The sequence below is a fragment of the Marmota marmota genome, unplaced genomic scaffold (assembly GCF_001458135.2).
Source record: "Marmota marmota marmota unplaced genomic scaffold, marMar, whole genome shotgun sequence".
Classification (NCBI taxonomy): domain Eukaryota; kingdom Metazoa; phylum Chordata; class Mammalia; order Rodentia; family Sciuridae; genus Marmota; species Marmota marmota.
In genome coordinates this window covers 6,150,115-6,170,611 of record NW_026000137.1, presented here as the reverse complement: position 1 = coordinate 6,170,611, position 20,497 = coordinate 6,150,115, and the positions used below count along the sequence as shown (strand labels likewise).

At 45.6% G+C, this 20,497-nt stretch overlaps 1 protein-coding gene across 1 annotated transcript in view; it reads right to left on the bottom strand.

The window, feature by feature from the left end:
• Positions 1-19,602, bottom strand: part of Ube3c (ubiquitin protein ligase E3C) — a 67,766-nt gene extending 48,164 nt beyond the window's left edge. Inside the window, 9 exon segments of the mRNA XM_048785404.1 lie at positions 2,209-2,360; positions 3,312-3,532; positions 3,890-4,043; positions 6,972-7,129; positions 11,200-11,315; positions 15,544-15,690; positions 16,129-16,203; positions 19,050-19,103; positions 19,588-19,602. Coding sequence (XP_048641361.1) covers positions 2,209-2,360; positions 3,312-3,532; positions 3,890-4,043; positions 6,972-7,129; positions 11,200-11,315; positions 15,544-15,690; positions 16,129-16,203; positions 19,050-19,103; positions 19,588-19,602 — 1,092 coding nt within the window.
• Between the last annotated feature and the right edge of the window lie 895 nt (positions 19,603-20,497).

The window sequence follows — 20,497 nt, the reverse complement described above, 5'->3', positions numbered from 1 at the left end:
ACTCGCCTGCCCCCAACATCAACGCTTTCCAGGAGAAAATGGGGAACATTACAGGCAGCCTCTCTAGGTCACTGCTCACGCCAGTTTTATACAGTGGATGACACAAAACGGTCACATTCAGTTTTTGCCTGCCAATATGACCTTCTTCAGTATTTACTTTTTTGGGCAGTGTGGGGCACAGGGTATTAAGCCAGGGTGCTTAACCACTGGCCTCAAAATTGCAATGCTCCTGCCTTAGTCTCTTGAGTCACTGGGATGACAGGCATGTACCACCACACCTGGCTTAGTATTTACATTTTATGAAAAATTCATTTCATACATTGTAGAGTGAGTTGTACCGAGACAGCAAACATGGTATATCCATACTACTTTCTGAGGGCATTTCCATTTTAAATTATCAGAGATTATTTTAAGCAAAATAAGTAAAAGTATCAATTTTTTTTTTTTTTTAAATCAAAGGGCGTTCGTGGTAAATTTAGTCTTCACCATTTTAATGGTTTGCTGAGAGAAGCCCTGGGCTGTGCATGCAGCTCCTGTGGGTAAGGCACTCCAAAGGTTCCTCCTCCTGCCCACAGCTGGAAACATCAGCGCTAGCTTGTCTTATCACTTTCAATATTCGGCCAAACTTAACAGCGCCAACTGAACACTGCTTCAGAGTAAAAGCCGAAACTCCACCTGTCAACCTGAGTCTTTAAGGAGCAACATGAATGTCAGACCATACACGTGGGCACCGCTGTTCTGGAGTGTACAATTTTAAAATCAATTGTACATTAAGTAAACAGATTACACAGAATCCTAAGGACAAGGAAGTTTATTCAGGGCAAACTGACCACTAAGAACCTCAGACAACCAAATCAGGCCACAGGCGAAAAGGATGTAGCAGACCTGGCTAAAAACAAAAGGAGGACTCTTAGCTCCCACGTGGGCCACTAGTCCTCCATTCCAAGGCGGACAGGAGAGAAGGGACAAGACCAGGCAGGGGAAAAATGAAGAGGATCAGACAGAGCACAAAGCCATGTGATCAACAGGCCCTGAAACCTTACGTATTAAAAAAGAGGAAAAGTAAAGTATAGTAGCTTTTCCACAGACTTAACAAGAAAAAAACACTCACCAACAACCTCACTGTCGAGTGTCGGCTGCACAACCTCAGCCAGCGGGCCTGTGGTTCCCTCTGCTTAGGGGTCTCCACAGAGTTTCCCTGTGGCAACGTCCAGCAGAGGAGGAAGTGTCTGCCGCCTCCCTAGCTAACACAGCCTATGCCCTCTTTGCCATACTGGCAGTAGTTTACATAAATCTCATTTTCATAGATTCTGTGGAAGGCAACTTAAAAATTTTACTTTCTTCTAAAACCAAAAATTTTACCTATATTCTATCTACAGACCTCATTCTTTAGTTGACTCTACAACAGAATCCATATTTTGGTGCACAGTTCTGAGTCTTGACAGATGAGACATTATCAGCACCCACCAAAAAACTCAGTTTCACTTCTTTGTAGGAGCCCTCAACCAGCCGTGACCCTGGCAGTGACCCTGTGCTGCTCTTCCCCTCCGGCTGAAGAAGCTGTCTGGTAAAGGACAGTACTGACCCACCCTCACGTCAACAGACACTGAAGTTTTCTTCCACCTAGACCACCAGGCCACTCTCAAGTGAGCACTATCAGTACGAGACTCCAGATGGAGAACAAAACCCAGCAGCCTGTCACAGCCACACCTCAAGCCTTTTCATGTAGGAGGAAAAAATGGTCAGCATCAGGTTTATATCTAAGCAAACACAATTTCATGGGTGTCCATGTGATCATAATGCCTTGTATTACTTGCAGTAAAACAGAACAAAGGGGGCTGGGGTACTAAGTTCAGCGGCAGAGCCCTGGGCTCACTCCCTAACACCAGGGAGAAAGGAGGAAGGGGAGCTTAAAGATGTGACCATGGATTCCAAAGTGAGTCCTGACACGCCTTCCACGCCCAGCAGTGCTCACAGGACAGGAAGGAGAGTTCACCTTGGGCTCAACAATCTCACTGCAGGAAATGCTTCATGAGCAATAATTAATACACAAATGACCTGACTTAGCCAAGACCAAGCTACATACCGCCACGTCACCCCCTCACACACACAGAGAAAACCACGCAGGGTGGTGGGTGTGAGGAAGGGCCCCGGGGTCAGGGAGCCAGAAAGGCTCCCGGTGCATCTCAGGGCCTGGTGTGGGCTTACGGGGCTGGCGGGCTTGTCGGCCTCCTCGCTCTCGTCCTCAGAGTCGCTGGTGGAGTCCTGGGAGCTGGCGCCGGCAGGGGAGGCAGGTAACTGGGAGAGGAAAGTCTGGAGCACGTGCAGATACACCAGCAGGCCCTCCTCAGAGAGCACCCCTGGTGAAACAAGCACCACAGCTTTAGTTAGTGCCACCCACGGAAGGGAACAGGTGTGACCTCCTCCTACCCGAGGAAGCATTTCAGCCTGAACTGAGTGTTTAAAATTCCAACTGTGCTTTGCTATGAAGTAGATTTGGTCCTTGTCCCAGAACAACCAAAACTCTTAGGTGTCCTAAAAGCAAAGAGGGTCCCTGGGGAATCCCGAGGATGCAGCCTGAACTCATGCTGATGAGGTGATGGGGGCGAGGGGGCCTCGACAGCCTGCCCTCCCACCCACAGGTACCAGGGAGCGTTCGAGGCGGTGTGCCCTCCTAAGTCCCTTGCCCAATGAGTCTCTGCTTCTGGCTGTCCATCTATGTCCTTTGTAACAGACTGGTAGCCATCAGAAATGCTGCCCTGAGTTCTGTGAGCTGCTTACAAATTATCAAACCTAAGGAGGGACTGAGGGAATCCAATTTTTGTGGGTTGTTCAGAAGATGGGTGACAACTACCATGTGCACAAAGTGTGTGAAGGCGGGCAGGCTGGCGGGTCTGAGTCCTCAAGCTGTGGGGGTCTGTCCCTACCTCCAGGGAGACAGGCCAGAACTGAAGTGATCACAGGCCACCCAGAGGCAGCTAGGGTGAGCGGGAAACCAGCTTCGTCTTCCCTAGGTCCCTCGGTTCTAACCGTGCACACATACAGGAGTTAACGCTCCCAGAGGCAAGCCTTCTGATTCCAGAATGGGCACACCAGAAAAACCCACGAGCCTCAGAGAACACAGGCCGGAAGAGCAGCCTTCCCTTTGTGCCTGGAGACCAGCCCAGGGACAAGGCAAAGCGCCCTGCTCAGGCCCCACCCAGGAAGCCATCTTTACCACGTGACACTTGCCACAGCGCAGCCTTCTCCCGGCTCATCTGCTCATGCTACCTACGTAGGAGTTCAGGTAAAATGTATCTTGTGTTTCATACCCAAGTAATTTTCGCCAACAGTTAAAACAAAATAGAAAAGCCACGGTGCTCCACGGCTCCTTTTTGAACATCTACTCTCTAGTAACAACAGTGCATTCAGAAAGGGCTCGTAAGGGAAAGCGGTCTGTACATCTGCTAAGGCCGGGATGATGAAGCGGAAAATCTGATCTGTAAAAGGTGCTGCCAGAAACTCCTCTGTGAAGGCTGAGAAAACTTGCTGCCTGAAAAGGAAAAGGAGAGCTTTGTGACACCAGAGCACGTTGCTCACCAAGGGACAGTCAATTAACTGAACATTCCTCTAACAGACAGCTACTTCCTCGACCGATCCAGGTGACCAACCTGAAGTCAGCCTGATCCACAGCCTCCCTAGTCAGGTGACGGCCACATCCTGACAGTACCGGGAAGCTGAAAATAACCAGGCCACCAGAATCCCAGAATCCTGTGAGGCTGCAGGACGACACAGCACACTAGTGCTGTTCCCGTGAACTCAGCCACACTGATTCAAGTCTGTATGCACAGCAGCATCCCATAGAGACGCCTGACAGCCAGACGCCCCTCCACCACCCCCTCTCACCCACCTTGCACCTTCTGGGCAGGAGCTGTAGGTAAAGTGCAACGGTTTTAGGACATTCTCCAGCAAAATTTTTGCTATAGGAACTCGAGATAAATCAGAATATTCAATACTTGATGGAAGCTTGCTGTTGATCAACAAATAGAGAGACCTATAATACCCTAAAAGAAAGGAAAAAAACATTTAAAATTGAGTACTTTTTTTTTTTATATTGAGGAAAACTTTTATTAATCTATTTTTTGGACAGTACTAGGGGTGGAACCCAAGCCCTTGCACATGCTAGCCAAGTGCTCTACCACTGAGCCACATTATTTTGAGACAGTGTGTCACTAAGTTGCTGAGGCTGGCCTTAAACTCACAATTCTCCTACCTTAGCCTCCTGAGTGGCAGAGATTACAGGCATGCACCACTGCCCCACAACATTTCTCAACTTTTAAGTTCCTTTTATAAATCTCTACAAGTCCAAATTTAAGTAAATTCTTCTCTAACATTTCACTAAGGAAAACTTGAAACAAATATGGAAGTCATCCAAATGGCACGTAAGCCTCGGCACCCACCACTCGGTACCAACAGCGTCAATGCCAGCCATCTATACCCTTATGTCTCATTGCATCTGTATCCACTCATGTAGAGGCAAATCTAAGACAGGGTTATTTCAGTATATCCTCAAAAGCTAAGGACACTGTGTGAATGTGTGCGGTGTGGCATTATAGAGGGACTGAACTCAGGGGTGCTCTGCCACTGAGCTAAACTCCCAGGCCTTTTAAATTTTTTTATTTTGAGATAGGGTCTGGCTATATGGCCCAGACTGGCCTTCAACTTGTGATCCTTCTGCCTCAGCCTCCCGAGTAGTTGGGATTACAAGTGTGTACCACTATGCCTGACAGAGTAAATTAACGGTAATTCCTTGATACTGCAATCACCTAGCTAGTGATCTAGTCTCCCACTGTCTCATGTTATGCATTTTGCCTAACTAGTTTCTTGAATCTAGGTCCTAATAAGGCTGATGCTCTGAACTGTCTCATAAGCGCCCTGGTGCCTAGTTAGTTAGGGTCCTTAGCGTCATGCTGAGCTCCTGGGTTTAGATGTATTGCTATGCCTCAACCTACTATAGTTGTTACCCTCAGGGACCCTCCAACTATCCTGTGGCCATCAGGAGCACCCTGCTCTGTAATGGACAGGATGCTCCCATCCCACTTCCCTCACCCCATGGGAGACCAGCAATCTACCTCATCTCCAGGGCCTAGTAAGATTTTTTTAGAGGAAATGATACTTATGGAGACCACAAACCAGGTACCAAGGAAGTGAGCCGATTTACAGGCCACTTACACTTAAGCACAAGTAACTGTTGGGATTACTCCCAAATTTGCCTTCCTACGCACCTGACGTATTTCTGGTTGTGCGCGAAAACCAGGGTTCTAGCCACATCACCTTTAAGAAAGAGCTGCCCTGTTCTTGTCCAACACCAAGGGCAACGTGCTGGCATGGCTGTGAGCACCTCCTGGCTGCCCAGGCCTGTCTGACAGCACAGAGGAAAGGCACGCCACGCGCCTGCCTGGCCACTTTTCAGCAGAAGTCTTACATAGCCTCACACTGAGCTCCGACTACTGAACTCGGTGCTGAACTCAGACCTGCGGCATGACCATCCTGACTCTAACCTGGCGGATGCTGACTACTAGTGACATCAAAGGGAAGCCTAAAAGCTCATTTGCTGTAAAACTTAAAAGACACAAATACATAAGAATTTCTTTTAAAGAAAACACAGCAGGACTTTAACACTGCCAGGTGTGTTCTGATCAGATGACCTACGGCACGACCAGAGTGCAAAGCTCTCAGTGCACAGAAGCACACGACATACATCAGAACACCAGCTGTGGTTACTAAGTGGGAGGCTCAAGCTGCACAGAGAGGTCAGCCAGGAAGCACCTTGTTAAAAGTAACACAGCAGCCACCCAAGAGGACGCCAGAGGTGGCAGTCGCAGTAGAAGATGTTCAAGCATTTCCTATTTTTAGACACATTTCAAATAGTATATATTTCTAGGTTATCTCCCCTATACTTCCAGAAAACAGGAAAACTAAAATGCTCACTGAATGCTTATCCTTTAGTTGACATATATAACAATATATCAATTCATACAAGCACCACTTCTAACAATTTTTAAAAAATCAAATTCCACAAATTCCAATTTATCTTTAATTAACTCAGTAGCTTCTCTACGTTTTTAATGTGTGTGTGTGGGGGAACCCAAGCCAAACGGTGAGGCTGGACATCAGAACACAATTCAGCCTTCCCCGTGGTTCACCAGAGGATCGCAGCACTTCAGGAGAAGAGATGCAGAGCTGTCAGCCTCCATCATGGCATGGCTCACCAGCACCTCCTGAGCTCCTCTGCTGACTAATGCAGTCTACTTTAGTGCCGACTCAGGCTTCTAAGCCCAGGAGTCCTAATGTGCTGGGCTTTCTACCTGTGAGGACAGTGGGTTGAGGTTTTCTTAATTTCAGACTATGGCTTAATTCACAAGTATTTAGAATATTATTTATTATCATAGTTTTCTCCAAAACCGTGTTGTTAATAATGTCCTTGGAGGAATTTCATAGACAGTTATTCTACTTTATGTAATGCACTTTAAGAACGGTTATCAGTGTTAACACCGAGTCAGAGAAAATTCAGACGAACTGCCCCACTCCCTTCTACCAGCCTTGTGAGAGCGCAGCATCCCCTGACAAGGACAGCCTGGGCAGGCCATCTCCTCAGTGCCGCAGGCCCTCAGCCAGCTGCCCTGGGCTCCCACCGCTCAGGATGAGGGGAGCAACAGGGCGCCTGCTCAGTTCTGAGGAATAGCGGCTCCCAGTGAGGACACAGACCCTGGGTTCAGGGGCCTGGAGCAATTTCTGAAAGCAGATGCTGCCCTTCCTCATTTCTAAGCCAAAAAATGTCAGCACAGAGAGCCAGCATGGCCCCACGTTTTCAGAGTGGGGCTGAGCATGGGTTCTGGAGTGGCGGCGGCTGCAGCCCTCCTGCAAAAGCACGTGCCCCCAGAAGCAGGCAGGTCATGTACACCGCCCACAGGCCTGACCCAGCTGCTTACCATTGTGGATCATGTAGTGCAAAATCTGTTCAATTACGGACACCACATAGCTAGCATCTTGTAAAACAGGCAAGTAAGTATTCTCAGAGGAAAAGACCTCAAGCATTCGCATTGGAAGTGCAACATTCAAACTCTCATCATTACAGCTCTGCAGCAACCTGTAAAAATGAAAAAAAGCATTCACATACTTACGGGGTGGCTAATGTCACCAGAGTTCTCCCCAATTCCTCTTATTGGCTGTGAGTGAGCAGCTGGGACACTCTGTTGAGTGCCAGAGATCTCTGAAGACAGCAAGACTCAGACAAAAAGTAAGCAAACATTCAGACTTTGTTTTTGGTGCTGCGGATTGAAACTGGAGCACATTACTACTGAGCCACACCCCAACATATTGAGGTTTTTGAGAAAGGGTCTGGCTAAGTTGCCCAGGCTGACCTCCAACTTGCCATACTCTTGTTCAGATGAGAGCAAGTGGACAGAATGCAACACAGCAGGAGAAGCATCACAACCCACTGACTGGGCCAACAGGAGCTGTCTCCAGAGACTGGGGGAGGGCCTCTTTCTGAATGCACGGCTTCTCCTGCAAAGGTGCCTGTGGGACCCCTGTGGCCCAGAGAGCACTTTCTGGCCCTGTGCCACCTACCCCTACCTTCCTTCTTATGAGGAGAAGAGTTACAGGCAGAAGGACAAGTTCTGCTGTCACAAAAGTGAGTCTTATTTGAAAAAAGATTTAATGCCTTAAAAAAAAAAAAAAAAACCACAACTTTATGGAGACATGATTTATCCACACTACTCTGCACCCATCTAAGGGGGCCGCACCTTGCACTGGACAGACTGCACACACAGCCTCCAAAAGGTGCTTTCAGTGCCTCCAGAACACCCTCCCTCCAGCTTTTCTCTGTGCCTACAAATGAGCCTGCACTTCCTGCTATTCCCCATGGAAAGAGCCGCACCTCCCAGTGGCACCTCCTGAGCTGGTCCTTGCACCCGCCATGCACTGGTCTACTGATGGGAAGAGCATGGTGGAGGACACTCACAGGATGGACACCTGTCTCCCAAGGGAAGCTGCTGTTAACACTTGGGGCACACCCGAGGGACTGGGCCTCACCTCTCTTGGTAATCCAGGGCTCAGAGAAGCTATACACTTAACTTTGAAAGAAACCACTGAACCTCTACAGATGCAATGCAGGTCCCCACTGCTCTGCATCTGAACCCCTGGTACTGCAGGCCGTCCTCGTGTGCATTTGTACGTCACTGAGACCTACCTCCCTGAACACCGATCATGGCATTTTCATGTGCCATGAAATGGCACATAAAATATTAGCCAAGTGTCTGCTTGCATCTTGCTGTTTTTAAAATGGGGTTTGTCTGCCTCTTGACAATAAGGTAAACTGTCTTTTTCCCCTTTCCAAAGCCACACTCTGCGACTCTGGAGCCATGCCCTGTCCTCTCCTGCTCAGAGGCACTGTCCCAGCATCTTTCCCTCTGTACCGTCAAGGTTCCCTCCTCAACAAACACGCTGCCAATGCTATTGCTCTCTATGAACTGCACACTGGACCCTGCAAAGCCTTACTAACTCCACCGCCTCCCCGCACCAGCCCCACCCCAGCCCTTCACTGCTCTCCAGGCCAGCGGCACTATGAGGGGAGGCGAAGACTGCAGGCCAAAAGCAAGCCACAGGGCGTCCTGCCCAGCTCATCCCAGGGTGCTCCTCAACCCCAAGACAGAAGCGGACTCAACAGGAAACACAGTTGAGCCCATGCCCCCACTCAGAGCTATACACAGCAAAGGCCTCGGTCAGATAGAGATACAAATGCCCCTGAGATGAATGCTCGTTCAATCAGCTGCAATGTCACTGGTCCCCTCACTGAGGAAGGACACATTCGTTGGAGAATCTGATTTCTTCTTGGGGAAACTGGTATCACCTGACAGTCTAGGCTCAGCCATCAACTCTGACCAGCAGCCTCCTACCTGGCTGGGTCCCCCTCCTCTCAAGCTTCCTATGGTGGGGCGTGCTCAGAGGCCTCTTTTTCTCTTCTAAACGGTCCGCTCAGTCCTGTGCAGCTTTATAACTTCCTCACCTTCAAAACCATCACAGCCTTCTAGTTGCTGAAACGGAGGCCTTGCATCCACCCAGGCTCTACTTAACTGAGCCCTAGTCTGTTCTGCCGGCACCGGGCTGGGTCACCCTTGGCAGTCGCCTCCTGGTGGTCTGCCTGTGCCCTCCCTCTGCTGCACTCACTCCAACAATAGCGGTGTTTCCGGCGAAGCGCACTGGAGGCTGGGGAGGGGGTGTTCAGGAGACAACACAGGTACTGTGTGGTCACCTAGATTATTTTTAAAAGAGAGGGAAAGCACATTGTGATGGTGACCCAACAGGCTGGGTGCCCATCCTGGGTGGAGGCGTGGGACTGCCAGAACTGCCAGACCAGATCCTGGCCTCTCGCATCACTTTCACCCGTCAATCATGACACTGTGGTCTGCAGGAGTGTCGGCAAGGCAGCGCTGGGAGGCGGCAGCGAGTGCTTAGTATGCCATTCTTTACCCTAATAAAAACCTTCAAGGAGACAGAATGAGTTACCTCACCTTGCTCTAGCTCCCGGCTCCTCTGTGCTCCAGCATACAGCCCACGACCTCCAGAACACCCGAGACCCGCAGGCTCTGTGCTGGCTCCCGCCCCAGAGCAGGGACATGCACGGCCCCAGCCACCGTGGCCTCCAAGGCACCTTTCTCCCAGACCGTCCAGAAAGGCCACCCCAAAGTTCACAGCTCCTCTCCTCCTCCTTAGCCTCCCACAACTCATCTATCTTTTTGTATAAAAACACCTCTATTTTACTTATTTATAGACTAGATAAAACCAAGAAGAGCAAGAACCCCCAGCTTGCCACAGCTGGACCTTCAGTGCTAAAAACCCTGCCTGCCACCTTGCAGAAACTCCATCAGTCCTTTTTTTGGGCACCAGGGAATAAACCAGGGCACCTCACCACTGAGCCACATCCCCAGTCCCCCCTTTTCTTATTTGAGGCAGGATCTCACTAAGTGGCTAAGGGTCTAAGTTGCTGAGGCTGGCCTTGAACTTGCAATCCTCCTTCTTCAGCCTCCCAAACTGCAGTGCTAACAGGCATGTGCCACCATGCCCTCCTAAATTCTTTTTAATACAGGACTGACAGCCAACCCTAATGTTGTTCCCAGTAGAGACTGATGTAAAAAGAAATGTAAATAAGGTAAAATATTCATTAGCTTTGAAAAATCAATTTTTATTTTCAAAATAAATTTACTAATTTAAGTGGATAAGTAGCTACTTACAAGCTGAATGTTAGTATCACATGAAATTGACACAGAAAACCTGCATTTTTAGAATTTGTACAAGATGCCAATCTAGAGATACTAACAGCTCATGGTGACATCTGGAACATGAGTGTGTGAAGTATCTTCTGAGGCTGGAGGAGACCAAGAACGGGCCACGAAGAGAGCACTCCCATCATCTGGCCATGCAGTGGAGACGGAAGTCCCAGGAGGCAGGCCCCACCCCCGACCTCGTCAGTTTACAATTAACAGTGGATCCAGTGACTCCAATGCCAAGCAAGACAGTCACAGGGCAGTACCAAGTCCAGGTCCTCTGACCTTCAGCACTGTACTGACCCTGGGGTCCAGCCCAGGGCCTGTGCCCACTGAGTACATGCTACCACTGAGCCATACACTCAACCCATAAGTCACTCACTTTTATAGACAAGGAGACGAGTGATCTCGTAAATCAGTAGCTCTACTTCTTTCTCATTTTCCAGCTCTTCAAAGAGAAAAGGCAAGTCCACACCTTTGTCTGGTAATCCCCAAACCTACTGAGTTCATTCATAAATGAGAGAGCCTGATGAAGCCCATTTCTCAAGAGGTGGCTTCCAAACTGAATGTGGTAGAAACCCTTACAGAAAGGAATCACCTCCTACCAGGAATCCTCTGAGTTGGCCAGTCCATTCACTGGCAACTCAAAGGCTTAGCACTTCACAAGATAATCCCAGGGAATTTTTGCAAGAAATACTTTCTGGAAGATAGTTGTATCTGTGTTTTAACTTCTAAGTCTTACAGGCCAGAATTACCTAGAGCAATACATAGACTATTCCAAAGTCCTTCCATCCAAAATAAAACAAAAACATGGAAAAGCCACTGTCTTAGAAAATGAAAATCAAATTTAAGGTGCCCAGCGCTGGTCAGGTTGCTGACAGGGACAGTTTACCTGCAACAGAGGCTCATGAGCCTCTTTATCTGAAATAAGCATGTCGGTCTCTCAGATCCGTCCAGTTGCTTGACAAACAGGGAGCTGTGTTTAATTAAGTTCTGATACAGCCATATCTAGAATAATAAAATACACAAAACGTAATTCTCAATCCATAAAATTTAAATGTTTGCCAATTTACATAGTGGCAATACACACTTAGACCTAATCAAAACCTGATAAGTAAGGTTCCTGAGTCTGGCTTTGCTTTTGGTACTTGCACTTTCCACCTTTAAATAATACATCCATGGTAAGGCTAAATTAATAAAAATGTTACTCAAAAAAAGTGCACTTAAAGCTCATGTCCATGTCAAATCAGTTCATTTGCAAAAATCAGCAAGCATCATTGAAAAATACAAGAGAAATACAGCAGACCCTGAAGTTACAAGAGACAGTTGTTTCTTTTCTTTTCAAATATTTTTTTAGTTGTTGATAGACCTTTATTTTATTTATTTTTATGTGGTGCTGAGAATTGAACCCAGTGCTTCACACGTGCCAAGCAAGTTCACTACCGCTGAGCCATGACCCCAGCCACACATCTGTCTTTTTTACCTCTTCCCTTTGGCACACACCTGCATGTGTGCATGTGCATGTGCAGTTGCCTCAGCACCCTGGTTCTTCTGAATGCTTCTGTTCCTTAGCAGAAGACAAGCATACGGCTCCATGCTTCCCAACAAAAGACCAGGTATATGATAGGAATGGAATGTGACTGGTGGATGAGTTCAGCAGGGGAACTGGATTCTGTCCCTTGCACCCAGTTTGCACAAAGCTGCTATAAGTGATCTGAAAGCGCAATACTTAGGAAGAATCCCCTCTACTTCCTCTAGGATACTCTTGTGAAGTGAGCTATTCTATTTTTTCTATTCCTAAGATCCATTTACAACCAGCTGGAATTAAAAGATGGCTTCCTAAATGTGGCTAGTTATGAATGTGTCACAAATAGTTTCTACCTTCACGTTAATGCTTGTTTGAAATAAAATGCAATTAGACACTATAAATAACAGAAGAACACTATGCAAAACAAATTAGAGCCTGTCCTAAGTTGGAGGGAAATAACTGACCTGCTCTGCATCTGTGTGAGCTGACTACACATGTATAACCCTGAAGCGCCAACAAGATCCAAATACTTCCCACATATCCCCACATAGTTCATCTTAAATTTTGCAATACCTATTAACAAGTTAAAATAAGATGTACAGCAAGAGGCTGGGGTTGTAGCTCAGTGGAGTGCTCACATGCATGAGGCCCTGGGTTCGATCATCAGCACCACATAAAAATAAATAAACAAAGATACTGTCCATCTACAACTAAAAAAAATTTTTAAAAAAGATATACAGAAAGTATAACATCATAAAAATGACAGATGGACAATCATAGAAACTGTAGGAATCAGGTATCTCATCTGTTAATCAGCTAGTCATGTCTGACATTGAGGGGGTAAAAAAAACAAAACAAAACAACAACAACAACAACAACACCCAAAGTGGGGCTGGGGTCATGGCTCAGTGGTAGAGCATTTGCCTAGCCATGTGGGAGGCACTGGGTTCAATTCTCAAGCACCACATATAAAAATGAAAAAATGTCCATTGACAACTAAAAAAGAAAGAAAGAAAGAAAAAAACCCCAAAGCAATCGTGATACTATACTACACTACACTTGACCAGTTTCTAGAAAAGTTTTGTATGAATTTCACCATCTTGACAGACATACTGTTATTATCCAGAAAGTCACACCATGGCAAACTGAATTGTTTGACATTTTGTTGTTTTCATGTAGTAAAGGCAAATGGGCAAAGTTTTAAAAACCGTCTCCTCCGCATCCTGTCTCAAGGGTCAACTGAGGCTCTCTTTAGTGTGCGCACACACTGGGGGTTCAACTCAGGGCCTTGCGTGCGGGGCAACACTACTCAGCTAAGGCTCTCCATCGTAAGGCTCTAAAGAAGTGAACCAAGGAGGCCCGAGGATGTGGAGGAGCCAGGCAAAGATGGTACAAAACGGAGGCACAGCAAAGGCTCTCCCAGGATGATGCCCGGCAGGCAGAGCACACGACAGGCCCAGTGCTGGTGCCCTGGAGATGCAACTTCTGGAGGCGGAGAAAGGCTGGACCAAGGGAATGAGAACCAAGCAACTGAGAAGCAGGTGAACTGTACACCAAAACATGCAGGCTTACAGCACACTAACTCAACAGAACTATTGTAAGCCATGACTCTAAAAAATAAATTAAGAGAGGAGGTGAGAATGGGGAGCCTATTTACTTTTTTGCATCAAGTAGCTTTGAAAAACTATCAAAGGAGGCCCCACACTTGATCTTAGGAGTGGGAATTAGGGAACTAAAAGGGACAGGGGACGTTTTCCTGATGGAAGCTCTTGCGTTTTTGTTAGCAAATTAAATAGAAAACACTCAAGTTTACTTTTACTGTATGAACCAGGTTTGGTGACACTGCACTTAGCATTACAGGATCTGCATATGAGCTACAGGTTTGTGCATACGTGCCTGAAGCCTGGTGTTAAGGTGCACATTTACTTCCAAGTTTTCTCTGGCTGCAGGTCTGTGCCGGCTCACATTTAGAAACCACATGGGGACTGCAGACTAGATCTTACACACACAAAGAAACAGTGCTCTGGAGAGAACCTCAAGTCACACCTAGCACCTGGGTGTCTGCTCCTAGGTCAGCCCTGTCTGGAGAGTCAGACTGCCTGCCCTCAGTCCCCTCCCTTGTCTCACAAACTGCAGACAGGAAGGAAGCCTTTGAAAAGCTTGCTATTAGCAACGTCTAAGGTGAATGAACTGCGGCTGGGCTGCTGCAGATGGGCTCCTGTCACAGAGAGCTCTTTCCATGCCGAGTCCCACCTGCTCAGCTCAGGCAGCAGGGTGGGCTTCAGGCCAAGCTCTATCCCAGACCTCTGTAGCCGTCTATGTTTATTTCACATGGGGATCTTTCTAGCATGCACAGTTTGTAGTGCAGAAAATGTTTTTTCTGTACACTGCAGACCCACCTTTTAATATAACTTGGAATTTCTATTATAGACAGATAATAATTTGTTTGTTGGTTGGTACCAGGGATTGAACCTAGGGGTGCTCAGCCACTGAGCAAGGTCTCACTAAACTGGTGAGGCTAGCTTTGAACTTGCGATCCTTCTGCTCAGCCTCCTAAGTTGCCAAGGTGCACACATTACAGTTGCGCACCACCCTGCATGGCACAGACAAATAATAATCTCTAAGCATAAACATACACTTGACTTAACAATCACATACAAATGTTTTTATATGTGCTAGAAAATGAATGATTAAAATCCGCCCCCCCCCTTTTAAAAGATTATTCATCAATGGATTTATATGTATTTTCCACCATTAATGCACACTGGTTCTCCTAACCATAGCAAAAGCCCATAAAATTTTTTTAGAGAAATACATTTGCGTTTCAGATGTTTTAAAAAAAAAAAGAGTCCAGGGCTGAGGGTGTAGCTCAGTGGCACAGTGCTTGCCTGGATGTGGGAGGCCCTGGGTAAATAAATTAGAGACCATATATTCTGGAGGTTGCTATTGTAAATACAGATGAACATGATGTGATAGAGAGATGGTCACAGTGAGCTGAGGCAGAGGTGTGGAGGGCTATGTCTGAAGAGCTTGCTGCTGACTGTGCAGTAGGTGGGGCACACTGGAGGGAGTCCACATGATATACTTTTTTTTTTAAATTTTTTAATTGTAGTTGGACACAATACCTTTATTTTATTTATTTATATATGGTGCTGAGGATTGAACTGAGGGCCTTGCACATGCTAGGCGAGCACTGTACCGCTAAGCCATAACCCCAGCCCCTATACTTTTTTTAATATTTGAAATTTTCTATAACAACAAAAACAAAAAAAATGAGAAGCCTATTAAGATGTATACTAGATTTTAAGAAGTAAAATACATCACCACAGGTGACCTACTAGAATTGGCTGAGAAAAGTCCATGAGGGCTCAGGTACCCTGGAGGGGATCTGGCTAGTTCTACCTCTTTTTTTTGTAGTACAGGGATTGAACTCAGGGGCACTTTACCACTGAGCCACATTTCCAGGCCTTTTAATTTATTTATTTACTTAAATACAGGGTCCTGCTAAGTTGCTGAGCTGGCTTTGAACTTGAGGTCCTCCTGCTCCAGCCTCCTAAGTTGCTAGGATTCCAGGCCTGAGTCACCAGATCCTGACAAGACCTGATTCTTGATCAGATACTCACCATGTACATGTTAAGGAAAAAAAAAAAAAACACAAAGCCCCCAAATACATACACCAAGACAAGCGAAAATATAGCAAACACTCACCAATCGTTTTGCATCTTCGCTTTGTTTGTAAAAAAACAGAAGCTGCCTTACCAGGAGGGTAAGATTGGGGGCACTAGTGATGGAGAAAGTGCCACCAGACTGTGCCGAGTGTGCGCAGCGATCGAATGCACTTCTCTGGAGGGAATACTGAAAGGAAGGAGCAACACGTAAGCATGAATTCAGAAGCAGAACTCTCCACACCTAGGCAGATGTGCTCACGGGTTGGTGGAAACCCACAGACGACCGAGTCGCTGTCAGAAGGCTGTGTAAAAGGTGCGACAAAGCATCAAGACCTCGGACTCGCATCAAGACCCTGGATGCCCACTACAAGTACCTTTATTCTATTGTGATTATTAGTTGTGGTTTGTATTTTACTACTTAAAAATCACCTAAAAATTCACTTGTCTATAAATCTTTGTATAAATATAACTAATACAACTATTTATTAAGAAAAAATACTACTACCATTAACGTTAACTTTCAGGTAGAAAAAAAATACATAAAAAATGATACTTATAATAAGGCAATATTTAAAATAAGCTCTTGCAGATCCTTCTAATATTTGTGTTTTACAAATAAACTTACTTGCTGTTTTCTGTCTCTGTAGCCTCGAATAAATGACTGAATAATTATTGCATTTTTTAATCTTCGCCTTTCTTCCTGAATAATGGAGGAAGAAAAGAGCAATTGGTCAGAATCAGTGAATCACATTAACTAGTAAACAGTTTTAAAAAATAAAAGCCATGTAATTCACACTGTAACATTCATCCTTTTTTTTTTCCAAATATTTTTTAGTTGTCAATGGACCTTCACTTTATTCTATGCAGTGCTGAGAATCGAACTTGGTGCCTCACACGTGCTAGGCAAGCACTCTACCACTGAGCCACAGCCCCAGCCCCCCATAACACCCATTCTTTACAGTCACCAACACTGCACACACTTCTAGATTATTCAGAACCATGTGGCCATCCCACTAACCTTAGAACAACTCACTTCCCAAGAAACCCTGTGCAGCAACAACCCTGCCTCATTCCTGGCTGCCACCCACGGACACAACACATTTCCTGCCTCGCTGGAGTCTCCTGTCCCATGCACTTTGCATCATGGAGCCATACAACACTTGCTGCTTGGGTCTGCCTTTTTGCACAGTTCATGAACACTGAACCATGTGTCAGTACTTCATTCCTTTTTATGGACAAGTAATATTCCATTGCATGGACATCACACTTTTTGTGTACCCCTTTATGTGTGGAGGGGCATTCAGGCTATTTCCACTTAAGGCAATTAAGAAGACTGCTGCTATGAACATTCATTCTAGGTTTCTTGTGGACACAAGGTTTCATCTCTCTTGGGTACACATTCGGGTGCCCACTATGCACCAGCACCACGAAAGGACCTTCACATCCCTTCTCAGGATGACCTACAGGTGAGCACTGCTCCTGCTGTATAGCTGCAGAATCTGACACTACCATGAGGATGAGCAGCACAGAGCCTGAGGAGCCAGAGCTCAAACCCAGGCGCGACCCTATGGCCTGCACACCTGCAGACACCAGCGCTCAGCCACTCCTGGGACTCCAACACCACAGAGTCCTGCTGGGGCCAAAGGCCTGCATCTCAGGTGCCTGACAGGCAGCTCCCAGTCCCACCCTGCATTAGTTAAAGGTGACTGTGTCCCTCTCCTTATTCTCTGCCAAAAGCAAAAATAATGTTCTCTATACCCACAGAAGGTTCAATTATGAGAATTTAAACATTAAAAACCTAGGCTGGGGCTATAGCTCAGGGATTAAATGCTTGCCTAGCATGTGTGAGGCAGTGGGTTTGATTCTCAGCACCACATAAAAATAAATGAACAAAATAAAGGTCCTGTGTCCATTTACAATTAAGATGATGATGATGATGATGATGATGATGATAAAAACTTAGCCTGGGATGTGTTGCTCAGTGGTAGAGTGCTTGCCTAGCATGCACAAGGCCATGGGTTTGATCCTAGCATTGCCCCCTGCTCTAAATCAACTGGTTAAAAATCTAAACTGTGTTCAAGAACAACAAACGATGAGAGTTGGAGAATATATAAAAGAATTTAAAAAATCTAGAACTGAAAAGTGAAATTAAGAATTTAGTGATAAATTTAACAATTAGACACTGTGAAAGAGATAATTTGTAAATCAGAAGTTAGGTCAGAAGAAAATATCCAAAATGAAGAACAGATGTGTGCAAGAATAAACATACAGAAGAGCATATAGGAAACATACACAAAGATGGATCCTGTTTCCAGCCTGCACCCAAGAAGGAGAAGAGTAAGAATGGGATCAAGTATTGACAGAAGAAATAATGGTGGGGCATCTCCCCAGACAGATGGAGAATGCCAGCAACAAAGAGATGACTTCCTGGGTCGAGCAGGGATTCTGAACTACTAGAGACACCTGATATTTTTGGAGACATTTTTTTTTTGGTTGTTACAATTTTGGGGAGGAAGTGCTGCTGGCATCTGGTGGGTCAAGGCCAGATATCCTTCAATGCACAGGACAGTCCCCACCACAATCGATATCTGATCAAAAACAACAGTGATATGAGTCAAAACCTCTGCACTGCTGTTGCTTTAAGTGGGAATGTTCTCCCTCTAGCTTCCCAAAGGCAGCTGCTGCTTCATCCTCAGGTTCTACCCTCTCCACACTCCTCAGAGAGCCCTTCCCCTAAGCTCCCGTCTCCCACAGGTCCCCAATTACTAGCTGTGATATACCACCTTGCAGCTAAGTACTACCTGCTGTCCTGGCCAGTGCCTGCTAATATCCACTGGAGCAGGAGCCTGTCTCACCTACCACCTGTACACCCAATAAGAAGAGTAGTACCTGACACAACATGCTCTTGATAAATGTCTGTGAGATGCTCAAACAAGTTGCTAAAATAACAAGAAACTACTTAGAGAAGTAGGTCCTAAGATACCACAGCTGCTGATTAACCAGCAGTATTTTAGGAAATTATCTTCAGAAAGATGCAAGATATACCATCAGCTGCTTTCTGTTTTTACCCTCTTCATAAGTAGCAAAGATACATGCTTAAGGATGAGTTTTTCTCCCTTAACTTGAAGAAACTCAGCACTGTACACTAACCTCTTCCTAGATCTTCTGGAAACCTTCCCATAAGCAACAAAGCCAATTAAAATCCCACATTCCATTTCCAGTGGACTTGGCCTTGTTATAGATAGACACAATGCCTTTATTTTACTTATTTATTTTTACGTGGTGCTGAGGATCGAATTCAGTGCCTCACACATATTAGGCAAGCGCTCCACCACTGAGCTACAACCCCAGCCCCTGGACTTGGAGGCCTTTTTGGCCCATCTTTTCCTACAGTGGTTCCAGAATAAACGTTGTACTTCAAAGTCCAACACACCCAAAAGTGTTATACTAAGTCCCCCAACCTACAACAGATGCAACATACACAGGCTATTTCAAATGCTGCAGGAAAACACCCATCTGTGAAGAACATCACCAAGCTACCATTACCTCTCTTTTCCTTCTTTCTTCCTGAGTGCGATGTAAAAGAGAAGCCTTTTCTTCCTGAATCCAAAAAGAGAGAAAAGGAGGTTATAATTTAAAAGGAGAAAACACTCTCATACAACGATCATAGAATATTTTCACCCAAAAGTGATTCTAGGGTAGGGCTGGGATTGTGGCTCAGTGGCAGAGCGCTTGCCTTGCATGTATGAGGTACTAGGTTCGATCCTCAGCACCACATAAAAATAAATAAAATAAAGGTATTGTGTCCATCTACAACTGAAAAAAAAAATGATTCTAAACATCATATCAAATTATCTGACTGAATCAGATGACCAGTGAGAGGCACAGATGTTAAATGGTAATTTGGAGACCAGAGACTAAACTAAAGCCAGCATTTCAGCAGCTTCCTAAGTGTAAGACCTGATGTATGAAAAATCAAATGCACAAGTGAGTACAACTAGGGAAATCCGAGAGAGATCTGTGTGCTGCAACAATGCCAATGTTCTGGTTGTGACATCAACTGCAGTTCTGCAAGCTGACCCACCCGGGGCCTGGACATGCGAACAGGGCATCTCCACACTGCTCCTAACAGTTACAGTGGGTCTACAAGGATCTCCAGGAAAATGTCAATGAAAAGTCAACTTCTTTACTGTCAGTAAATAAAAAAGAAAAATTTCACCCTAAGTAAAACTAAATTGTGGGGCAGGGACTGCAGTTCAAGGGCAGAACACTCGCCTAGCATGTGTGAGGCATGTGTGAGGCACTGAGTTCAAGCCTTAGCACCACATAAAAATGAAACAAATAAAGCATGCTGTCCAGGTACAACTACCCCCCCAAAATTTTTTTTTTAAATATAAAGTTAAATCTCTTACAAGGTATACCTATCAGTACAATGTCAGAGTAATTAAGCCAAGTTAAAACAATATATTGATATGTGAACACACGATACACAGAATCCAGTTTCCTTGCTATCAAGATACAAAGTCAAAGATCCTCCCAGATATTCTCCAATATAGAAAACTAAAAAAAAAAAAAAAAAAGCCCTTATTACAGGTCCAGATGCAAAATAAATAGAAAATGGTTTTAAGCTTATTTTAAAATATTTACCAGTGTACTAAACATTACTCTTTAAATTGACTTTTAAAACTTTTTAGACAGAAAAGTTATAAAAATTAGTATCAGCTCCCTTATCCCTTACATGTTCTATCTACTTTCTCATATGACCAAATGTAATCATCTACAGGAAATTAAAGCTGGTGCCACGTGCCAGTACGGTGACTCATGGTGGAGTACTCCTGGAATCCCAGCCACTTGGGAGACCAAGACAGAAGGATCCCAAACTCAAAGCCAGTTGGGGCAACCTAGCAATCCCTTGTGTCAAAATTAAAAAATAAATTTTAAAAAAGGGCTGGGGCTGTAGCTCAGTGGCAGAGTTCTTGCGTACCATGTGGATT